Here is a 21,270-nt window from a genome sequence, read left to right on the forward strand (position 1 = left end):
AATCGGGACTATGAATCCTAGTCCCGGTTGCCTTGAACCTGGACTAAAGGTCCTCCAAGGATAAAAAAATAATGCCTCCATAGCTGGTCATCTCTGAAGCATATCTTTCACTAGTAGATAGAAGGACTTTAGTCCCGGTTGAAATCGGGACTATGAATCCTAGTCCCGGTTGCCTTGAACCCGGACTAAAGGTCCTCCAAGGATAAAAAAAATAATGCCTCCCACCTCTGCGTGTCTCGCGTGGGATTCGAACCCAAGACCTGATGCATTGCCTCGCGCATACCTTTCCGCCCCACCTACACGACACATGTGACTCTAGATGGGATGCTTTCCTTTTCAACTAACTCGTCAGAGGACTTTTAGTCCGGGTTGGTAACACCAACCGGGACTAAAAAGACCTTTAGTCCGGGTTGATCACACCAACCGGGACTAAAGGGTCTACTTTTAGTCTGGGTTGGTGTTATCAACCGGGACTAAAGGATCAAGGCTGTTTAGTCCGGGTTGGTGTTAACAACCGGGACTAAAGGTCCTCTGCCGCCCAAGAAATTTGGACCCGGGAGTAATGCTCACATTAGTCCCAGGCCCAATTCTAGCCGAGACTAATGTGCTGAACCGAAAGTCCTTTCTATACTAGTGTTTTTACCCAAGAAGCTAATAGACTAATATTAAGGTGTCTCAAGTCAGGGACACCAAGCCGACCATACTCTTTCCTAAGGGAAACAATGGACCAATTAACCATATGGTAAACCCTATGACCTTCACAGTCATTCCACAAGCAATGAGCCATGTAGGAATTGATAAGCTAAATTGCCCACTTGAGGAACTTGATGAAAGACAGGAGGTAAATGGGCTGGTGCTAAGCATGTTTTCATCAAAATCAATCTCCCCCAATATGAGAGAGAAGTCGCCCTAGCTCTCCACTCTGCAATCCTTTTTTTTATAACAGAATTGCTATCCGTCAACCGGATGTTTTGGCTCCTTGCAGCAACCGAATTCTAGACCATTGGATTTGACACGTGTGATGCTCAAAAGGCCTTATTTTCTCTCACTAGATGCATGCATGAGTAGTTACCAATTGCTTATCTACCTAGCCATGCATGTGATCAGGACCTCATGTATGCTTAAAACATTTTGCATTCATGAATATATTTTCGAGGTAATACTTCATTAATGTCACAAATGCTAGTAGATGCTAGCTCCAAGTTGAAAACATGTCTCCTATTTTTTTAGAAGGAAAAACATGTCTCTTATTGCCAACAAATAATTTGTTTTTGTTTTTGTTTTGCCCAGGTCCATCCGGTAATCACCAGTAAACTGTTCAAACAACTACTTCCCTCCCTTTTAGGCTTTTACTCCATACCATCCGTCGGAAACCAAAAAAGTCAAAACTCTCTCATCCCCAAAACTGCACTGACTATTCCCAGCCCAGCCATCTAGAGTAACCCTTAACTATCGCATCAACTCACCCAACCGCACAGTAACAATAGAGTGATTGATTTCCTATGGATAAAATAATTTATACTACTATATACTTATAACACTTTCATGGCTATGCATGGTTTCCTTTGTTCATCCCTCCTAATCCAATCTTCACCTCTTATTTGCAGAGAGAAACAACTCGACCGATCAAGAACACGCGCGAGGCTCTAGCTCGAGATCGACAATGCCGTACGCAGCAGCCACAAGGACGTCACCGGAGCAGCACAGCCGTGTGGTCACCAACGGGAGGGCCCTGGTGGCGTGCGCGGGGCACGCGGGCGTGCCGGCCGAGGTGGCGCGGCACCACGAGCACACGGTGACCCCGGGGCAGTGCTGCTCCGTCATGATGAGGTCCATCGCGGCGCCGGCGGACGCGGTGTGGTCGCTGGTGCGGCGCTTCGACCAGCCGCAGAGGTACAAGCACTTCATCAGGAGCTGCCAAGTCGTGGACGGCGACGGCGTCGAGGTGGGATCCGTGCGGGAGCTCGAGGTCGTAACCGGGCTGCCCGCCGAGAACAGCCGCGAGCGGCTGGAGATCCGGGACGACGAGCGCCGGGTGATCAGCTTCCGGATCCTGGGCGGCGACCACCGCCTGGCCAACTACCGCTCAGTGACCACCGTGCACGAGGCGGCGTCACAGAACGGGCCGCTCACCATGGTTGTCGAGTCCTACGTCGTGGACGTGCCGCAGGGGAACACCGTCGAGGAGACGCGCATCTTCGTGGACACCATCGTCCGGTGCAACCTCCAGTCCCTCGAGCGCACGGTCATCAGGCAGCAGGCGTTGGCGGCAGTGCAGCACAACAACAACAACAACCACAACTGATCGCCGCCGGGCCGGCCGGCTGGACACCATCGCAGTTTGGCTGCCGGTTTCTTCGGAGGATTATCTACCATTTTATATATATATACTTTCGTCGTTGGTACTCTATACTTTCTCCAATTTTTTTTTTTGGGTACTGTAAACCTTTTAAAGTTTGAGGTTGTTTGTCTTTCCTTTCTTATTAAACTCTATAAACAATGAAGTATTGTATGATACACCGTCAATAATATTAAGACCAGTAAAGTAGTATAGTTTATATATATATGTATGTCTGTCTGTGTATATCTTTTCTTTTATACTTCTGGAATGATAGGACTAGCTAGCCAATATATATGTGCATGTTCTTGAGGGTTTCTTTCTTCTTTTTTAGTTTTTTTATGGACTGGTTCAAGATCTATGAATATTTTGTCCTCCTTAATAATACGTGTTTTTATTCGTGCATAGTGGTTAGGCTCCTTCAAACGTAGTGATTAGGATTGCAGCATCTATTATGGTTAGGATTGCAACATCCACATGCTGGTTAGGGATTGCAATAGACTTATTTAATATTGGTGCTAGTAATTAGGGTTGCAATATTTACATTGATTGGGTTTATGTATGATCAATTTCCTATTTTTTAGAGTTCTCAAACATGTGTCTAATATAATCATTCATTTTGATTAGTGTATTATTATTATTAGTATCCAAATTGTTTGTTAACGGTTTCCACTGTCCACCCCCAATTTCTATTTTTTTTTGCTTGATGAAACCAACAATTTTGACATCCCGTCTAGATGATTAAATGCTTGTGTACATGGGTACCGATCTGATTAGTTCATTGATATTTTTGTCGTCTTGGCTTCAATCTATTTCCGTGCCTATGGATCTTTGATTTGGTCTCAATCATATGCACGGATCCTCCATATTTCACTTGTATTCCTTTTGCCTTTACTAGGTAGTTGACCAGAGGCACTGACCGATTTGATGAGTGTAGGTGCCGATGCCTAGTACTATTTATAGTCTGGTTGATGTATTGTATTTGACTTGATGTATTGTATTTGACTTTGGAAAGGGACAAGGAGAGATCTGAGAAAATAGGGACGGTGCAGACTCTTTTATGGTTTGGGAGGACAAAAGCATAGGTGAACGATCATCACGAAGTTATTGGGGGCTTTTGGTAGGTCGTTAGTACGGAACCGAGTTTATTAAACAGAAATGCTATACAACACATATATGTTTTAAGGGAAAAAACACATGGATTTTTTTTCTCTTTGCTTTGGCTGTATGTCTGTTGCTTTGGCTGGCTGCGCGTGCGTGGAAACAGTCCCTGTGGGTTGACGCCTGACGGAGAAAAAAAAATAAGACCCTGTGACGGAGCCAGGAGCTTTGACATGACGGCAGCGGGTACCTTATTTGTGATTTGTCCTTCCATAGAAAAAAAAATTTGTTTTCTTGTGATTTGTGGATCTGTGATCTTGTGATTTATGATCGTATGAAGATAGAAGAAGGCTGGATGTAGAAGGATGATGGAGGCTGTTGGATCTCTAATTCTATGGTGCAAAAAAATTTATGTGTTAAAACTACATAAAACACATGGTTGTTGGGTAAACGGGACATATGAGAAAGACAAACCAGGTAAGAAAAAGAAATTTTGTCACTTCAATATTAGATATAGATATATAGATTAATCTTGACAAAACAATCCGTCTGGACTGCTTTGCCAATGGGCCACATGTTATGAAGAAATGCACAATCCACAAAAAAAACATACATCTGTCTGATAGCTTCTAATCTAATGGCTGCTAATTCGGATGTTTCTTTCGACTGAAACACTCGATTATTGATGTGCTGTTTTCAGTTATATTCCACGGCTCCAATAAACTGTTGTTGAGTCTAAAAAAATGGTAGAAGCTTAAGCTCCCTTGTGTGATTTGAGCCTTTCTCTCACTCGAATTTATCTACCCAATCCAAAAATGCCATGTGATGTTCTTCTTCAAATCCAACGGCCTTAGAAGGGGCTCGGAAGAAGCAGGCTGGCCAGGCGGTGGGGACGGTGGAGGGCAGCGTTAGGGTTCCGACGATGGTGGAGGCGACCAGACCAGGTCGGGGCGGGGCGTCCATGGTCATGGCCGTGTCCGTGGAGCTCGAGTGAGACCCTATGGAAGTTCTAGTTTGATTTTGGTGAATTGATGAAACACTAAGTGCTAACCTAGTTTATCAAAGTGATTATGAGATAGGTGGCATATTCCAAGTGGTGAAGCAAATGAAGATCATGGCATGATTATGGTGCTTGGACTTGAAAAAGAAGAAAGAGAAAAACAAAAAGCTCAAGACAAAGGTGAAATATTATAGGAGCTTCTCAGTTCAGTGATCGAGACACTTAGCGAGTGTGATCACATTTAGGATCGATAGCCGTACTATTAAGAGGGGTGAAACTCGTATCGAAATGCGGTTATCAAAGTGCCACTAGATGCTCTAACTCATTGCATATGCATTTAGGATCTAGTGGAGTGCTAACACCCTTGAAAATATTTGTGAAAATATGCTAATATATGTGTATAAGGTGATACATTTGGTGGTTGGCACATTTGAGCAAGGATAAAGAAGATAGAGTTGAAAAAAAATTGAATGCGCTGGTCACGGGGTGACCGGACGCATCCGACGTGAGGACCGGACGCGTCCGGTATCTTCCTGACGTGACCGGACGCGTCCGGTATCTATACCGGACGTGTCCGGTATTCTAGCCAGGCATGGCAGAGTTGACGAAGTGACCGGACTCTGGGTCATAGTAGTGACCGGACGCTGAGCAATCACCGTTTAGCGTCCGGTCGAGGTGACGTGAGGCGCTGGTGTTGGTCTAGAGAGGACCGAACGCAAGGGTGTGTCTGGTCGCAGTTCAGTGGCTCTGGGAGCTCTCTGGACGCGTCTAGTCACCACACCGGACACGTCCGGTATGAACCAGCAAGACTCGGGTTTTTAGCGCAATAATTGATCGAACACTGGGAGCGTCCGGTCCGGTGTGACCGGACGCGTCCGGTCGGCCCAGAGCGGCTCTGGAAGCTCTTTGGACTCGACCGGAAGTTACGTCTCCCGCGTCCGGTCGTTTTCTAACGGCGCGTCCGGTCACCAGTATTACTGCGCGTAGAGATAGCCGTTGGACGCGTATGGCCAAACAATTTAAATAGGGCACGTGGCGGTCAGGCTATGACCGGAGGCAGCGACCAGACAAGTCCGGTGCACACGACCGGTGCGTCCCGCAGTCAGCCCAATAATTGAGCTAACGACTCTATTGTTTCGGGGTGTCTATAAATATTATTTGGCCAGCTCTAGCTCACTCTCTTGACCAATTGCATTGATATAGTAACCTTGTGAGCTTAGCCAAAACCCTCCCACTCATCTCCATCATTGATTCATCATCTTTGTGAGATTGGAAGAGAATCCAAGTGCATTGCTTGAGTGATTGCATCTAAAGGCATTTGGTGTTCGTGTTTCACTACGGGATTCACTTGTTACTCTTAGTGGTTGCTGCCATCTAGACGGCTTGGAGCAGTGAGGATCATCGAGCGGAGGTTGGTGATTGTCTCTGGCTCCAATCGCGGTGATTGTGAGGGGTCTTGTGCCTTTCTCGGTGGAGCGCTGAAAGGTAACTCTAGTGGATTGCTCGTGTCATTGAGTTACCTCACTTGTGGGTAGGTTCTTGCGGTGTCTAATTGTGTGGATGAGGTTAGTGCAACACCTCTTAGCCGTCGAACCACCAAGTGTTGGTCGACACAACAGGGACTAGCGTGTTGACAAGCATATGAACCTCAGGAGAAAAACATTGGTTGTCTCTTGCCCTTTGGTATTCTCTCAGTGATTGAATTAGTATTCATCTTGTGATTAGTTCACTCCTCTACGTGGCGGTATAATCACATTACTTACTCATTTATATTTCTGCAAACTAGTTGTAGCAAGATCTTTAGTGTAGCTAGAATTGAGAGCTTGCTTTGTAGCTTAAGTTCATCTAGTGCAGCTCTTTAGTGTAGCAAGTGTGAGAGCTCTTAGTGAGTAGTGACTTAGCAAATTATGTGTCTAGTGATCATAGTAACTAGAATTGTTGAATAGGTGGCTTGCAATCCTTGTAGAGCTAGAGCAAGTTTGTATTTTGTTATTTGTCATACTAATCAAATTGCTCTAGTTGGTTTGTAGATTTGTAAATAGGCTATTCACCCCCCTCTAGCCTTATTAGGACCTTTCAAGTGGTATCAAAGCTGTGGTCACCGTTTGATTGAAGGCTTAACAACCTTGGTGTCAAATTGTGGCTCAAGTTATGTTCAACCATGTTAGGGGCAAACCACCGTTCTTTGATGACACATGTTACGATTATTGGAAGAGAAAGATGAAGATGTATCTTGGTTCAATCAATGATCAAGTGTGGGATGTGACCGAGAGTGACTATGCCATCATTGATCCCGACAATCTCACCAAGCAAGACAAGGCCAACAAGCAATGCAATACAATGGCTCTCAACACCATATACAATACCATTGATTCCAAGGTGTCGGTGTTTTGGACCAGCGAGCCCTCAACCAACTAGTAAATTTGTATTGTGTGTTCCCAATCCCGGATGGTGATGTAAAGAGACACAAGGTTTATACTGGTTCAGGCAATAGGTGCCCTACGTCCAGTCTTAGAGTTCGATCTTGTATTCCTTGCACCGAGGTGCTCGTAGTAGGGGTTTACAAGCAGGGTGAGAGAGGGAGCTAGTCCCAGTTCTCTGTGTGGAGCGGTGTGAATTGCTTGAGATGTTGATCTTAGGCAGCGGGGAAGCTTGTGTGTTCGTCCGTGCGTTTATGCGTGAGTTCGTCGTGTGGGCGTAGGCCTAATCGTAAGCGTCCGATTCTCTCCGTCCTAGAAACGGCCCGGTCCCTCCCTTTTATAGTTGAAGGGGGGGACAGGGGTGATACATGTGTTAGCTATGCGGCGTCGTGCGAATAGAGGCGGCATGTCTGAGCCCTGTAGCCTGTTACTATGGCGGCGTGGTCGATGGAGTGGTCCCATCCTTGAAGTGCTGGAGCAACACGCCGATCACATCCGATCCTATGCGATGTGGGAGCTCCAGTGATAGCTTGACGTGGGGCCTAGCGGGCGACGTGTCGGTCGCTGTGTGTCGACCACGTGAAGAGCCGAGGCTCAGTTGGTGCCGAGGCCGAGCCATCATGGGGGGCTCGACGGGCGTGAATCCTGAGGTTGCTGAGACCCTAAAGTAGATTGCCGAGGCTTGGAGGGAGCAGTTGGTCCCGTACACTGATTCTAAGGCTATTGTGACCCAGACTTGACTCCCCAAGCTGCGTTGTTCCTAGGGCGGGGTTTAGGTAGCACATTGTAGTGTAGGCGCCGGTCGTGGGCACATCACCAGAGCACAGTGGCCGGTAACCCCTGCCTCGTCCTGTCCTGGATGGTATGGCATTGATGTGACTTCCCATCTCGTCGGCCGCTCTACAGTGTCGAGCCATCGTCCAACTGATATCGTGGGAGTGGTTGGTCGCATTAATTGGATGCGACACTTTGTCGGGGAGATCGGTCGAGGCAGAGGCGACGGGTTATTGCTGAGCCGGCCTCGAGCGAGATGGAGAATCGACATCTCATCCGAGGCTTTACACGCGGGGCCTCGGGCGAGACGGAGAATTGGTTCCCCATTCAAGGCCTTTCATGCGAGGCCTCAAGCGAGGTAGAGATTCGATAGGCCTTCCGAGGCCTTTCGTGTGAGGCCTCGGGCGAGGCGAAGAGCCGGTGGCCTCGGACAAGGCCAGGGGTTAGCCAATGGTTTTCCTTTTGGCTTTGATTTTGATGGGGTCTAAGCGATTTTTTGGTATATGCTTAGGGGACCCCGTTTTATGGTACCCGACAGTAGCCCCTGAGCCTCAGGGAGAGCGTGAGCGCTCTCCTTGAGGTTTTGACGAGACTTGGCTCACGGTAGCTCCTGGCGGGATGGTGTTTCGTACTTCGAGGCCTTGGTGGGTGCGCGCAAATGCACCCGCCGGGTGTAGCCCCTGAGGCCCTGGGGGAGTGGATTTATTCCTCTAGGGTCTTTTTCTCACGTTGAGCGAGGGGTTTTATCATATTCACCGAGCCCATGAGTGCGAGTTCAGGTCGCAGGGTCTCGGCGCGGTTGTGGGAAGAGTCTCTGAGCCTCCGCACAGAGCGAGAGGGTGGTCAGGAGTTCCCCTAGCTTTTTGTGTGACCCTCGTGCATCCTTTTTCGCTCGGAAAGAGGGGTTGTTTGCCGAGCCCTCTCGAGTGCGAGCCTAGGTCGTTGGGTCTCGAAAAGGTTGCAGGAAGAGCCCCTGAGCCTCTGCACAAAGCGAGAAGGCGGTCAGGAGTTCCCCTGGCTTTTTGTGCGACCCTCGCGCTTCCTTTTCGCTCGGAAGGAGGGGTGGAATATGCCAGGCTACCCTCGGTGGGCGCGAGCGGTGACACTTTCGGTGAGCTGTTATCGGGTGAGTCCGAGTGGAGGCCCATGCCCCATTTGATAGGGGCCGGCTAGCAGTCCAAAGACGCGCTCCAAAGGTACTAGAGGGCTTCTCTAGTGGGTCTTAGGGCCGTTCGATAGGCCCTAGGGGCTCGATGCCTCCCTACGGTGGGATCCCATTCGGAGACTTCCCTACTGGTCTCGGACACGACTTAGGGTGTCCCAAGCATTTCGCTTGCTTGGGCCTCGGCCATGTATGGGCTCGCCCATAGTCATCCATGACTCTATTGCCTTGGGGCGGCTGTCGAAACCCTTGGGGCCCAGCCTTTGAACCCCTGGATTGTAACAGGCTCGGTGCCCCTTATCGCGCTTTTCCGATCCACCAAGTGCGAGCTTGGGTTACTTGTCTTCATCCTAGGTGCAGGAAGAGCCCCCGAGCCTCCGCACAGAGTGAGAGGGTGGTTAGGAGTCCCCCTGGCTTTTTGTGCGACCCTCGCGCATCCTTTTCGTTCGGACGGAGGGGTTGTTTGCCGAGCCCCCTCGAGTGCGAGCCTAGGTCGCTGGATCTCGGCAAGGTTGCAGGAAGAACCCCAGAGCCTCTGCATGGAGCGAGAGGATGATCAGGAGTTCCCCTGGCTTTTTGTGCGCCCCTCGCGCATGAGGGTTTGTTTGCCGAGCCCTCCTTGGGTGTGAGTCTGGGTCGCGGGGTCTTGGCATGTTTGTAGGAAGAGCCCCCTAGCCTCTGCACGGAGCGAGAGGGCAGTTAGGAGTTCCCCTGGCTTTTTATGCGACCCTCGTGCATCCTTTTCACTCGGAAGGAGAGGTTGTTTGCCGAGCCCCCTCGAGTGTGAGCCTAGGTCGCTGGGTCTCGGCAAGGTTGCAGGAAGAGCCCCCTAGCCTCTACACGAAGCGAGAGGGTAGTCAGGAGTTCCCCTGGCTTTTTATGCGACCCTCGCGCTTCCTTTTCACTCGGAAGGAGGGGTGGAATATACCAGGCTACCCTCGGTTAGCGCGAGCGGTGACACTTCTGGTGAGCTGTTATCGGGTAAGTCCGAGTGGAGGCCTGTGCCCCATTCGATAGGGGTCGGCTAGCGGTCTAGAGACACACTCCAAGAGTTCCAGAGGGCCTCTCTAGTGGGTGCCAGGACCGTTCGATGGGCCCTGGTGGCTCGGTGCCTCCCTACGGTGGGATCCTATTCAGAGACTTCCCTGCCGGTCTCGGACATGACTTAGGGCGTCCCAAGCGTTTTGCTTGCTTGGGCCTCGGCCCTGCATGGGCTCGCCTGTAGTCGTCCCTGACTCTGTTGCCCTGGGGCAGCTATCGAAACCCTCGGGGGCCCAGCCTTCAAACCCCTGGACTGTAACAGGCTCGGCGCCCAGTTCCTTCGTCTGAAAGAAATCGGGTGGGGGATATTCCCCCTCCCCATCGGCTTGACAATGGCAGGCGCGCCTTTTGAGGTGATTTTCTCAGGGAGGCAGAACGGCACCTGCCGCTGCAGTGGTCAGACATGACGCTGTGTCAGTGGATGGAACATAACTGTTCATGCGATTAATGAGGAAAAGGTGGGTATGTGGGCGGTAAAATCGGATCTGGATTAACTATGCCGGATCTGAGGGAAACTTCCCTGATTTTATCGCCCATCCGTTTTGCCTTCTTCCTACATAAATACGCAACGAGCCTCGCCCCTCCCCTCCTTACCTTGCCTGCATTCGCCTTTGCCGCCCTTGAGCCATTGCTAGAACAGAGAGCACCGGGGAGAAGAAGGGAGAAGGGCGAGGCAGAGAGAGGGAGAGAGAGAGGCTTATTGCTATAGTCGTATTCTCCATCGCACTCATGGCCGGTGCTGTTGTCATTGAGGCGGACCCTTGGGGTCAGTTCGACGTATCCGTGGAGATGCTCTAGTCGCTCGTTGACAACGGCCTTCTCCGTCCGGTTACCGACCCCAATAGGCCGGAGTGGATTGCTCCATCAGGCGAGCCGGAGCCGAGGCCACGCGATGGCTATGTTGTGAGCTTCATATCCTTTCATGAGCGCGGCCTCAGCCTGCCAACAGACTAGTTCATGTGGGCGCTCCCACACTACTACGGTGTGGAGCTCCACAACTTCAATCCCAACTCCATCGCACAGGCGGCCATCTTTGTTGCCATCTACGAGGGGTATCTGGGGATTGCTCCCCATTGGGAGCTGTGGCTCCACCTCTTTCGGGCGGGGCATACCACCAAGCCGACGGGCATGTTGGGCACAAGGAAGGTGGTGAGGGCTGGCAGCTGCACTCTCCAAGTGCGCCAGGACCGTCAGCACCTTTACATCCTAGCCCAGCTCGTGTCGACCAATCATTGCTGGTACACCAGCTGGTTCTATCTCTGCAACGACGATGGTGGACTTCCCCCCTACACCGGGTGGATCATGGAGAGCTGTCCGGAGAAGTGGAAGTATGGCGTCCCGAAGGAGGATCAGCCCAAGCTGTAGCCGCTCCTAGAGGAGCTAGAGAGGCTGTGGAGCCACTGCCTTACGATGGCTGTGGTCATGGCTGCCTTCCACCGCTGGAGGGTGCTGCCGCTAATGGCTCGGCGGCGGTGCCTATTCGAGATGAGACTGGATGAGCCGATCGAGGGCATCTAGATGTCCGCCTCCGCTCTCTTTGATGAGGAGATTCTTCATCGGGTGAGGGAGATGGTGGAGGCGAAGCTGAGGAGTGGTGGCCTAACCCCCATCACGATGCGCCCGTCATGGGGGTACCTCACCCTGGTAAGTCACGCGCCACTACAGCCCCCGAGGCCTCCCTGTTCCTCACCGTTTCTTGTTCTTATTTGTGTTCGCCGTTCCTACAGGGGATGAGGGACGTGCGAGCCTCCTCGCCACCCGTTCCTGAGGACGCAAAGCGACGGGCGGTGAATCGGGCGCACACCGAGGCGCAAAAGAAGAAGAAGGATGCCGAGGAGGCAAAGCGCACGAGGAAGATCCTTGAGCGCGAGGCGCTGGAGAAGTGCCGCCGGCAGCAGAGGCAGGATGGTCTCCTAGTGGAGGCATCCCCATCGCCTTCATTGTCGGAGGATTCTTCGAACGGAGATGATGAGAGCGAGAGGGGGCGGGGTCCCCTAGACCATCTCCCTGACGTCGGGGAGACGGCGCCCGGGGCGTTGGCAAGCAGCCCGGTGCTCCCAGAAGGAGGAGGAGAGGACGCCTCGAGGCCGGCGATCGCCTGCCCTAGGGCCGAGGCCGACACACCCAAGGCGCGGGCATTGGGAAAATGCGCCGTTAGCCCGGTGGGCTCGACGGTAGAGGTGGAGCAGGTGGTGGCGGGGGCGATGCAACTGCCCCCGCATGGGACCGAGGGGGCGTTGGAGTGCGGTGAGGGCCGGCCGGCACCGGTAGATACAGAGGCCGTGCTACCGCCGCCACCACCGCCATTGCAGAGGAGGGTCGCTATGCAAAAGCGGTTGCAGCCCCGCTCGAGGTAAGCGTTTTTTTGGCAGAGTTGCAGCATTTCCCATTTGTTCTTCGGTCGTATGCTGACCCCGTAAGTATTTTGTCTTTAGCCGGAAGCCACCTACGGAGGTGCCCGCCTTAGCGTCCCTTAAGGCACTCAAGGCGAGCCCCAGCTCCACCACCCACTGGGTGGTGGAGGCGTAAGCCGCCATACAACGTGGCGCGGCGTCGGTAAGGGCTGACCCGAAGGAGCCGGTCGCCCAAGGAGAGGCTACCGAGGCGGCCCCGGCATAGGTGGGGGAGGGAGCGCCTACGCCCTGCGAGGCCGAGGCCCATGGGTCAGATGGGGCCGAGGCGCCCTTGGTCGCTGAGGCCACCGAGGCCGAGGCCCCCCAGACCTCCAAGGCTAAGGCAACAGAGGCCGGGGTGCCCGGGACCACCGAGGCCACGATGGCGGAGGTCGGAGCCCCCGAGACCACCGAGGCCAGGGTGGCAGAGGCCGGCGTGAGCGCGGCAAAGCCGGCGGCCCAAAAAAGTGGAGATGAAGGCGGTGGAAGCCTCAGTACCGCCCTCGGTCCAAGGCCCACCGCCGTTATAGGAGAGCACCCAGGAAGTGGAGGTCCATTCGATCTCCTCCGATTATGCTTCCCAGGGGAAGGAGGGGGTGGATGCCAAGGCGGCTAGCACTGTGGAGCTGCTAGCTCCAACCTCTGGCGAGGGTGGCTTGGCCCTCGTGCGGGTATGACTTGAGCCCCGCAGGTGGGATCACCCGTGTGTCCTATGGGGAAGCCGGGACGACCCTGAGGGGGAGCCTATGTTTGCCCTGGAGGACGTGATCGAGGGAGGGCGCTGGGACACCTTCGAGCAATACCGCCAGCTAGCGAAGCGGTTGCTGCGGATAGCGCTGTCTGTTGTGGCCGACAATCTGCCCGGCGTCGCCTAGGTACGCGCCTTCCTTTCTCGTGTGGTGTCGTCTTTTTCCGAGTTTTCTTGCAGTGCATGACCCTTGTTCTGCTTATCCAGAAGCTCGAGACCCAGTCCCTCGGGAAGTCGGTCTTTCTCTAGCGGGAGAGGGACGTCTAGGACTAGCTCTAGCGGCAGAAGGACCTGCTTGCCGGCGCCAATGAGCTTCTATCAGCGCGGAGCGCGAAGGTGGAGGACCTCCGCCTTTGTTGTGTCGATGCGAAGGCCGAGGTGGCCGTGGTTCAGGAGTAGGCCGCCCCTTTGGCGGCATGGGTCAAGGAGCTAGAGGAGGAGCTGACCCGTGTGGCCAGCGATCGGGACGCCTTTAGGTCCCGGGCTGAAGAAGCGATGACCTCTATGAAGGCCCTCACTGGACAGCTAGTAGCGGAGCAGGGTGCACACCTACTGATGAAAGGCGCCCTGGCAGAGGCCCTCAAGGCGGCCGAGGCCTCTCGGACCGAGGCTGTGGTCTGGAAGGGAAAGGTCGAGGGTAAGTCCTGTTCCCCTTGTTTTATTTATTTTTCCTGTGTTCGACCCCTAACTCCCTGGTGTGATGCAGAGCTAGAGAAAGAGGTCTCCTGGGCGGCCGAGGCCTCTCGGATCGAGGTCCAGCGCCTGAAGGAGAAAGCCGAGGCCTCTCGGGTCGAGGCCCAGCGCTAGGAAGAGAAGGCCGATGGTGAGTCCCGTAGGCCCTAGCCCCTATTTGGATTGTTTCCCTTTGCGCTTAACCCCATCCTGCCTGTCTTGGCATAGGGTTGGAGAAGGAAGTTTCTCGGATCGCTGAGGCTTCCGTCGTGGTGCAGGCGGTGCTCGATGCCAAGATCGGGGAGCACAACATGCTACAGAGCGCTGCCCGTACCGCCTATGAGGCCCTGGAGGTCGAGGGGGTCCAGTCGGGCAGCTCCCTTGGGAGCTGCTTGATCGCGTTGAGTGGCCAAGTGCGCGAGCGCCTCCGAGGGGTGTTGCACATGGGCATCAAGCGCGCCCTAGCCGTTGTCGCCTCGCACTACATCGGCATTGACCTTGAGGCCATCAGCGATGGCTACGTCCTGCCCGATGATGACGAGGAGGCCAATGAGGAGGTCGTGAAGCTGATGAAGGCGGCTGAGGGACCTGGCACGGTGCTGGCCAAGTTGTTCGAAGAGGAGGTGGTCCCTCCCACGCCATCCACCGATGCTGGAGGCCCTGAGCCTTGACCTAGGCCTAAGAGGCCATGTAAATAGAATAGGGACTATTTTTGTATCATAACGCTTGTGGCCGTTGAGGCCTTTTTAAAGTACTCGTGCTTCTTAATCATTTTTATTATATTTCCAAGCCTCTGCCCTCTATCTCGTCTCTGAACCGATCTCTTGCAAAAAACTTCCTCGGAGCCTAAGCTACCCCTTGGGCGAAAGGTGGTGAGGAAGTGCCATAGCCCGGAGGCGTAGGCCGTCTCGCGACTCGACCGACCTTCTGGCCTTGAAATAGACTTTCGGTCCTTAGGTTTTTTTCAACCGATTTGTCAGGGCACGCTAGAGAGTTTGGCGTAGAAATTTTTTCAAAAAACGACTAAAAATGGTGCGTGGGACTTAGGGGGGGAGTCCCCCCATCTAGCCCCGAGGGAGACTTCGTTCTATAGAGGCAGAGCCGTGTCCTGTTCGAGCCCCGCAGTGGGCACCTCTATGGAGGCAGAGATGAGTCTCCCTTATGGTGTTATCATAATGCCAAGGCCCGCGATGGGCTCGGGGGGTTTCTTGAAAAATTAGAACAACTAAAGAACACTTCTTAATTGTATTTCGAGAAACAATGTATATAATGCTTGGAAATTTAAGGGTAAAAGCGACATAGATGTTCTATGTTGCAAGCGTTGGCGAGGATTTTGCCCTTCTCGTTGGCTAGCTTGTAGGTGCCGGGCTTCAGCACTTGGGCAACGATGTACGGTCCTTCCCATGGCAGGGTCAGCTTGTGGCGGCCCTTGTTGCTCTGCCTCAGCCTCAGCACCAGGACGCCCACCTTCAGGTCTTAGCTTCGAACACACTGGGCTTGATAGCGTCATAGGGCTTGCTGGTACTTGGCCGAATGTAGTAGCGCAACATCTCAGACTTCCTCCAGTTGGTCAAGGGCATCCTTGTGGGCGGTGCGGTTGCTCTGCTCGTTGTAGGCCTGAAGCCTCGAGGAACCGTATTCCAAGTCAGTGGGGAGGATAGCCTCGGCTCCATAGACCAGGAAGAATGGTGTGAACCCCATGGCTCGACTCAGAGTGTTCCTCAGGCTCCAGATGCCCGACGAGAGTTCGGTGAGCCATTTCTTGCCAAACTTCTTCAACCGGTTGTAAATTCTTGGCTTGAGGCCTTGTAGGATCATGCCGTTGGCACGTTCTACTTGGCCGTTTGTCCTAGAGTGTCCTACGACTGACCAAGCCACACGGATGTGGTGGTCGTTGCAGAACATCAGTAATTTTTGGTCGGTGAATTGTGTCCCATTGTCGGTGATGATGGTGTTTGGAACCCCGAACCTGTGGGTGATATCTGTGAAGAACAGCACTGCTTGCTCGGATTTGATTTGATTGATCGGGCGAGCCTCGATCCATTTGGAGAACTTATCGATCGCTACCAGCAGATAGGTGTAGCCCCCGGGGGCCTTCTATAGAGGCCCAACCATGTTGAGCCCCCACACGGCAAACAACCATGTAATGGGGATGGTTTGGAGGGCTTAGGCCAAGAGGTGCGTCTGCCGTGCATAGTACTGAGCATACTAGCTTGGTGGTGTCAGCAACCGCCGTCGACCAGTAGAACCCTTGGCGGAAGGCATTTTCGATAAGCGTCTGAGGCACCGCATGGTGCCTGTAGGCTCCCACATGCAAGTCCCAAAGTAGGACTTGGCCTGCCTCGGTGGTGATGCATCGTTGGAGGACACCAGATGGGCTTCACCTATACAACTCGCCATTGCAGAGGACATAAGTTTTTGCTCATCGCGCAAGCCATCGGGCTTTGGTCCTGTCTGCAGGAAGCTCTCCTCGAATGAGGCAATCTAGGAATAGGACCTGCTAGTCCGTGCCCTGGTTGGCCTCGGGAGGCTCCGTGTCGACTTCCATGACCTCAGGCTCGGCCGAAGGAGTCTTGGCGGTAGAGGGGGCCTCGAGCCCTACGGTGGGTCCGGCCGGTGGGCCCTCCTCCGCTATCGAGGCGTAGTCGATGGAAGGTTTGTGGAGGTCTCTAGTGAAGATGTTCGGGGGGACTGGGGCCCATGCCGATGCCATCTTTGCTAGTTCGTCCGCGGCCTCGTTGAATTTTTGCGCGATGTGGTTGAGTTCAAGACCATCAAACTTGTCTTCTAGGCGACGTACCAACTTGCAGTACACCTCCATTTTGGGGTCGAGGCAGTTTGACTCCTTCATTACTTGATCGATGACGAGCTGCGAATCGCTCCGTATGTCAAGACGCCGCACTCCGAGTTTGATGGCGATTTGCAAGCCGTTGACGAGGGCTTCATACTCGGCTACGTTGTTGGAGGCAGCGAAGTGGAGTCGAACCATGTAGCGCATGTGTACTCCGAGGGGTGAGATGAAGAGCAGACCCGTGCCTGCCCCGGTCTTCATCAGGGACCCATCGAAGTACATGGTCCAGCACTCCATCTGGACCTAAGCAGGTGGTAATTGGGTGTCGGTCTACTCAACCACAAAATCGGCCAAGACCTAAGACTTGATTGCTTTCCGAGGTGCAAAAGCCAGGGCTTCCCCCATGAGTTCGATGGCCCACTTGGCTATCCTACCCGAGGCCTCCCAGTTATGGATTATCTCTCCCAGGGGGAAAAACAACACCACGGTCACCGGGTGGGACTCGAAGTAGTGTCGTAGCTTGCGTCGAGCCAAGACTACAGCGTAGATCAGCTTCTGGATGTGGGGGTAGCGTGTTTTGGTCTCAGAGAGCACTTCGCTGATGAAGTAAATAGGTCGTTGGATGGGTAGAGCGTGCCCCTCTTCCTGCCTCTCCACTACTATGGCCGCGTTGATCACTTGGGTTGTTGCGGCGATGTAGAGTAAGAGGGCTTCAACTTCGGCTGGCGGTATTAGGACGGGAGGATTGGTGAGCAGTGCCTTGAGCTTGGCGAGGGCTTCTTTGGCCTTGGGGGTCCAAGAAAAGCGTTCGGATTTCCTCAGGAGGCGGTACAGAGACAAGCCTTTTTTGCCAAGGCGCGAGATGAAGCAGCTCAGGGCCACGAGGCATCCCATAACCCTCTGTACTCCCTTGAGGTCTCGGATCGGTCCCATGTTGGTTACGGCCGAGACCTTCTCTGGGTTGGCCTCGATGCCATGTTCTAAGACTATGAATCCCAAGAGCATGCCTCGGGGAACCCCGAACACACACTTCTCGGGGTTGAGCTTGATGCCCTTCTCTCTGAGGCATTTGAAGGCTATCACCAGGTCATCGATGAGATCACTAGCCTTCCTGGACTTGACAATGATGTCGTCCATGTAGGCCTCTATGGTTCGCCCAATGTGCTCGCCAAAGACTTAGGTCATGCAACGCTGGTATGTGGCCCCTACGTTTCTAAGGCCAAAAGGCATAGTCACATAGCAGTACATACCGAATGGCGTGATAAAAGAAGTCGCGAGCTGGTCGGACTCTTTCATCTTGATTTGATGGTAACCGGAATACGCATCAAGGAAAGACAGGGTCTCGCATCCCATAGTGGAGTCAACGATTTGGTCGATTCGAGGTAATGGGAAAGGGACTTTCGGACAGGCTTTATTCAAACCAGTGTAATCTACACACATCCTCAACTTTCCATTTTTCTTTTTGACTAACATAGGGTTAGCTAACCACTCCGGATGGGATACTTCCTTGATGAATCCGGCCGCCAAAAGCTTCTGCACCTCCTTGCCGATGGTCCTACTCTTATCCTCATCGAATCGGCGTAGGTGTTGCTTCATCGGTCTGGAGCTGGCCCAAATGTCCAAGGCATGCTCGGCGACCTCCCTCGGTATGCCCGACATGTCCGAGGGACTCCACGCAAATACGTCGGCATTCGCGCGAAGAAAGTCGACGAGCACGACTTCCTATTTGATGTCGAGGGTGGCACTAATCCTCAGCGCCCGGTCGTCGGGGCAGGTGGGGTCGACCAGGATGAGCTTGATGGCCTCCGCGGGCTCGAAAGTCCCAATACGATGCTTGGGCTCGGGCAGCTCGCTACCAAGTCGGTCAAGGTTGGTGATGAGGGTCTCGGCCTCCATGAGAGCCTCAGCATACTCGATGCATTCGACGTCGCAATCGTATGCAATCTCATACGTGGACTCGATCGTGATGATGCCGTTGGGACCCGGCATTTTGAGCTTGAGGTAGGTGTAGTTGGGGACCGCCATGAACCTAACGTAGCATGGCTGCCCTAGGATGGCGTGGTAGGTTCCCTTGAATCCAACCACCTCGAAGGTGAGGACCTCCTTGTGGTAGTTGGAGGGAGCGGCGAAGCAAATGGGCAAGTCAATGCACCCGAGGGGTCACGTGCGTTTCCCCAGCATGATGCCGTGGAATGGCATGGCATCACCCCGGAGCTATGAGCGGTCGAGCTCCAAGAGCTCTAGGGTGTTGGCATAGAGGATGTTAAGGTCGCTGCCTCCGTCCATCAACACCTTGGTGAGTCGGGTGTTGCCGAAGATCGGGTCGACAACGAGTGGGTATTGCCTGAGATTTGGGACATGATCGGGGTGGTCATCTCGATCAAAGGTGATTGCCTCCTGAGACCAGTCGAGGTATCGGGGAGTGGCCACCTTAACCAAGAAGACCTCCCGGCGCTCCCTCTTCCGCTGGCATGCCGTGAGGCATGCTGAGGGCCCACCGAAGATCATGAAGGCATTGTGCACCTCGGGGAACCCGTCGTCCCGGTCGCCGGCATCCCTCTTCTTAGCATCGTCGTCGGGGGGCCTGAGCTTGGCATAGTAACACCAGAGCATGGTGCACTCCTCAAGGGCGTGCTTCACTAGGCCCTGGTGGTAGGGGCAGGGCTTCTTCACCATGTCGTCGAAGAGCCCGGGGCCTCTGGGCCCCTGGAGATTCTTGCGCTCTATGACCGCGACTAGATCGGCCTCGAGGATGTCCTGCTTCCCTTGGCGACCCTTTTTCTTTTTCTTTGGGAGGTGGGAAGCCGAGGCCTCGAGGGCTTCGTCCCTCCGCTTCCCCTTGGTGTCATTGTCGGGGAAGATGGCCCTAATAGCCTCTTCGCCCGAGGTGAAGTTGGTGGCGATGTCGAGGAGCGCGGCAGCCGAGCTCAGCACGTTCCAGCCTAACTCTCGGACCAAGTCTCGGTAGGTGGTACCGGAGAGGAAAGCCTAGACAATTTCCGAGTCATCGATGCTAGGCAACTCGGTGCATTGCTTGGAGAACCATCGGATGAAGTCTCAGAGAGACTCGTCCGGCTTCTGGCGACAACTCTTGAGGTCCCAGGAGTTCCCGAGGCGCACGTATGTGCCTTAAAAATTCCCAACGAAGACTCTCACCAAGTCGCGCTAGTCGTGGATTTGTGAGGGAGGGAGGTGTTCGAGCCAGGCTAGCGCTGAGTCTGATAGGAACAAGGGGAGGTTGCGGATGATGAGCAGGTCATCGTTTGCGCCGTCTAGCTGACAAGCCAGGCGGTAATTGGCCAGCCAAAGCTCAGGGTTGGTCTCGCCGCTGTATTTCGTGAGGTTGGCCGGTTGGTAAAATCGGGCCGTGAAGTGAACGCCGCGGATGGCTCTGCTAAAGACTCAAGGACCAGGTGGCCTAGGGGAGGGACTGCGGTCTTCGTCGCTATCGTAGCGACCGCCTCGATGCGGTTGGTACCCTCGGGCAGGCCCCTCATTGTCATGGCATCATCGCCTGCCGACCACATTGTGGTCGCCCTGTCCCTCGCGTCGGCCGCCAAGGCGCTCGTGCACCGAGAGGGTTCTGTTGGCCATTGGTGCCCGAGCAGGCTCGGGACGAACCGAGGCCTCTCTATCCTGTCGAAGCAATGCTGTGGGTAGTTTCGAGGCACCCCCATGCTGTCGAGAGGCAGAGCTCTCGGCCTGCTGCACCGCGGTGGTCTCCAGGAGGTCCTGGAGCTCGCCATGGACCCATCGCCCAGTCGTGGTAGAGGGCTCGGGCATCATTCGAAGAAGCATCGCCACTGCCACTACGTTCTGGCTAGCGCGATTGAAGATAGGGGGCTGCTCGCCCCCTACGTCGTTGTTGATGCGGTGGTGGACATTGCGAGCCCTCCGCCGAGCTGCTCCGCGATCACCGTGACCCTGCTGCTCTTGCTCGAGAGTGTTTTAGAGCTGTTGCAGAAGGAGTCGGTCTTGTTCGACCTTGGCCTAAAGCTCGCGGAGCTGCTCCAAGTCAAGGCGTCGATGTTCCTCAGGGGCGAGGTTCTCGTTCCACGCCGCAGGGTGCTCGTTCTGTGGAGGTGCGGCGCCGCTCGCCCCGGTGGGGGGTGGGGAGCGAAAACCTGTCCCTTCATCCTCATCGCCGGTGCTCGGCATCCCGAGCCTGACGTGGAAGCACTTACGAGTGGGGTCGTAAGTGCCTTCATCATCAGAGTCAGAGAAATCGAAGCAGTAGTCGCTTGCTCGGCATCCCGAGCCCGATGCGTGTTCCTCTACTCTACTCGTGAGAAGGTAGAAGAAGGACCTTAATGCGAATAGAAATTAATACATGGATCTTATTGTAAAATACGTGACTCAGGTTAATAGGGTTAAATAGTGTCTAGAGTACTGCAGGTTAATTTAAAGAAAGATCAGGGGTCTCGGCACAAAGGGGTGCCGCCGTCGCTGGATTCTCACCCGTGGGCCGGCTTGCTGGGCCGGCCTGTCACTGACTGCTGTTGCGCCTAGGTCGTTCACCGCCTGTGCCGCTTGGGCTGGCCTGGTGCCATGCTGTGCGCTAGGCTGCGTGCCCCTGTGGGCTGCGCCGCGTTGCTGTTCCACCGCCTTGACCATTGGGCCAGGCTGAGTGGACCGCTGGGTCGAGTGGTGGTTGCTGGTCCATTTAGTTCAAAGAAACTATTAATTTAGTTTCATAAATAAATTTGTAAAATTCATAGTAAATGATAGAAAAATCGTAAAAATGCCAAACTAGTTTTGTTAAGTTCCTAAAATCATGATCTACCTAGTAGTGTATTTTGTTCACGTAGACTCAGTATATTTTTAGGGTTG

At 53.7% G+C, this 21,270-nt stretch overlaps 2 protein-coding genes across 2 annotated transcripts; one reads left to right on the top strand and one right to left on the bottom strand.

Moving 5' to 3' along the window:
* The first annotated feature begins 1,396 nt into the window (after positions 1 to 1,396).
* LOC136459340 (abscisic acid receptor PYL5-like) lies at positions 1,397 to 2,547 on the top strand. The gene has a single exon (XM_066459206.1). It carries the CDS (start codon positions 1,664 to 1,666, stop codon positions 2,303 to 2,305), a length of 642 nt encoding a protein of 213 aa, XP_066315303.1. The 5' UTR covers positions 1,397 to 1,663; the 3' UTR covers positions 2,306 to 2,547.
* Positions 2,548 to 18,162: 15,615 nt separating this feature from the next.
* Positions 18,163 to 18,465, bottom strand: LOC136461128 (uncharacterized). Its single transcript, XM_066460563.1, has one exon. The coding sequence runs from the start codon at positions 18,463 to 18,465 to the stop codon at positions 18,163 to 18,165; it is 303 nt and encodes a 100-aa protein (XP_066316660.1).
* Positions 18,466 to 21,270: the final 2,805 nt, after the last annotated feature.

This window comes from Miscanthus floridulus, chromosome 6, assembly GCF_019320115.1.
Source record: "Miscanthus floridulus cultivar M001 chromosome 6, ASM1932011v1, whole genome shotgun sequence".
NCBI classification, from domain to species: domain Eukaryota; kingdom Viridiplantae; phylum Streptophyta; class Magnoliopsida; order Poales; family Poaceae; genus Miscanthus; species Miscanthus floridulus.

Bases quoted from the DNA above. Each gene is read 5' to 3' on its own strand.
- LOC136459340 (XM_066459206.1), top strand. From the start codon at position 1,664: ATGCCGTACGCAGCAGCCACAAGGACGTCACCGGAGCAGCACAGCCGT.
- LOC136461128 (XM_066460563.1), bottom strand. From the start codon at position 18,465: ATGGCGGTCCCCAACTACACCTACCTCAAGCTCAAAATGCCGGGTCCC.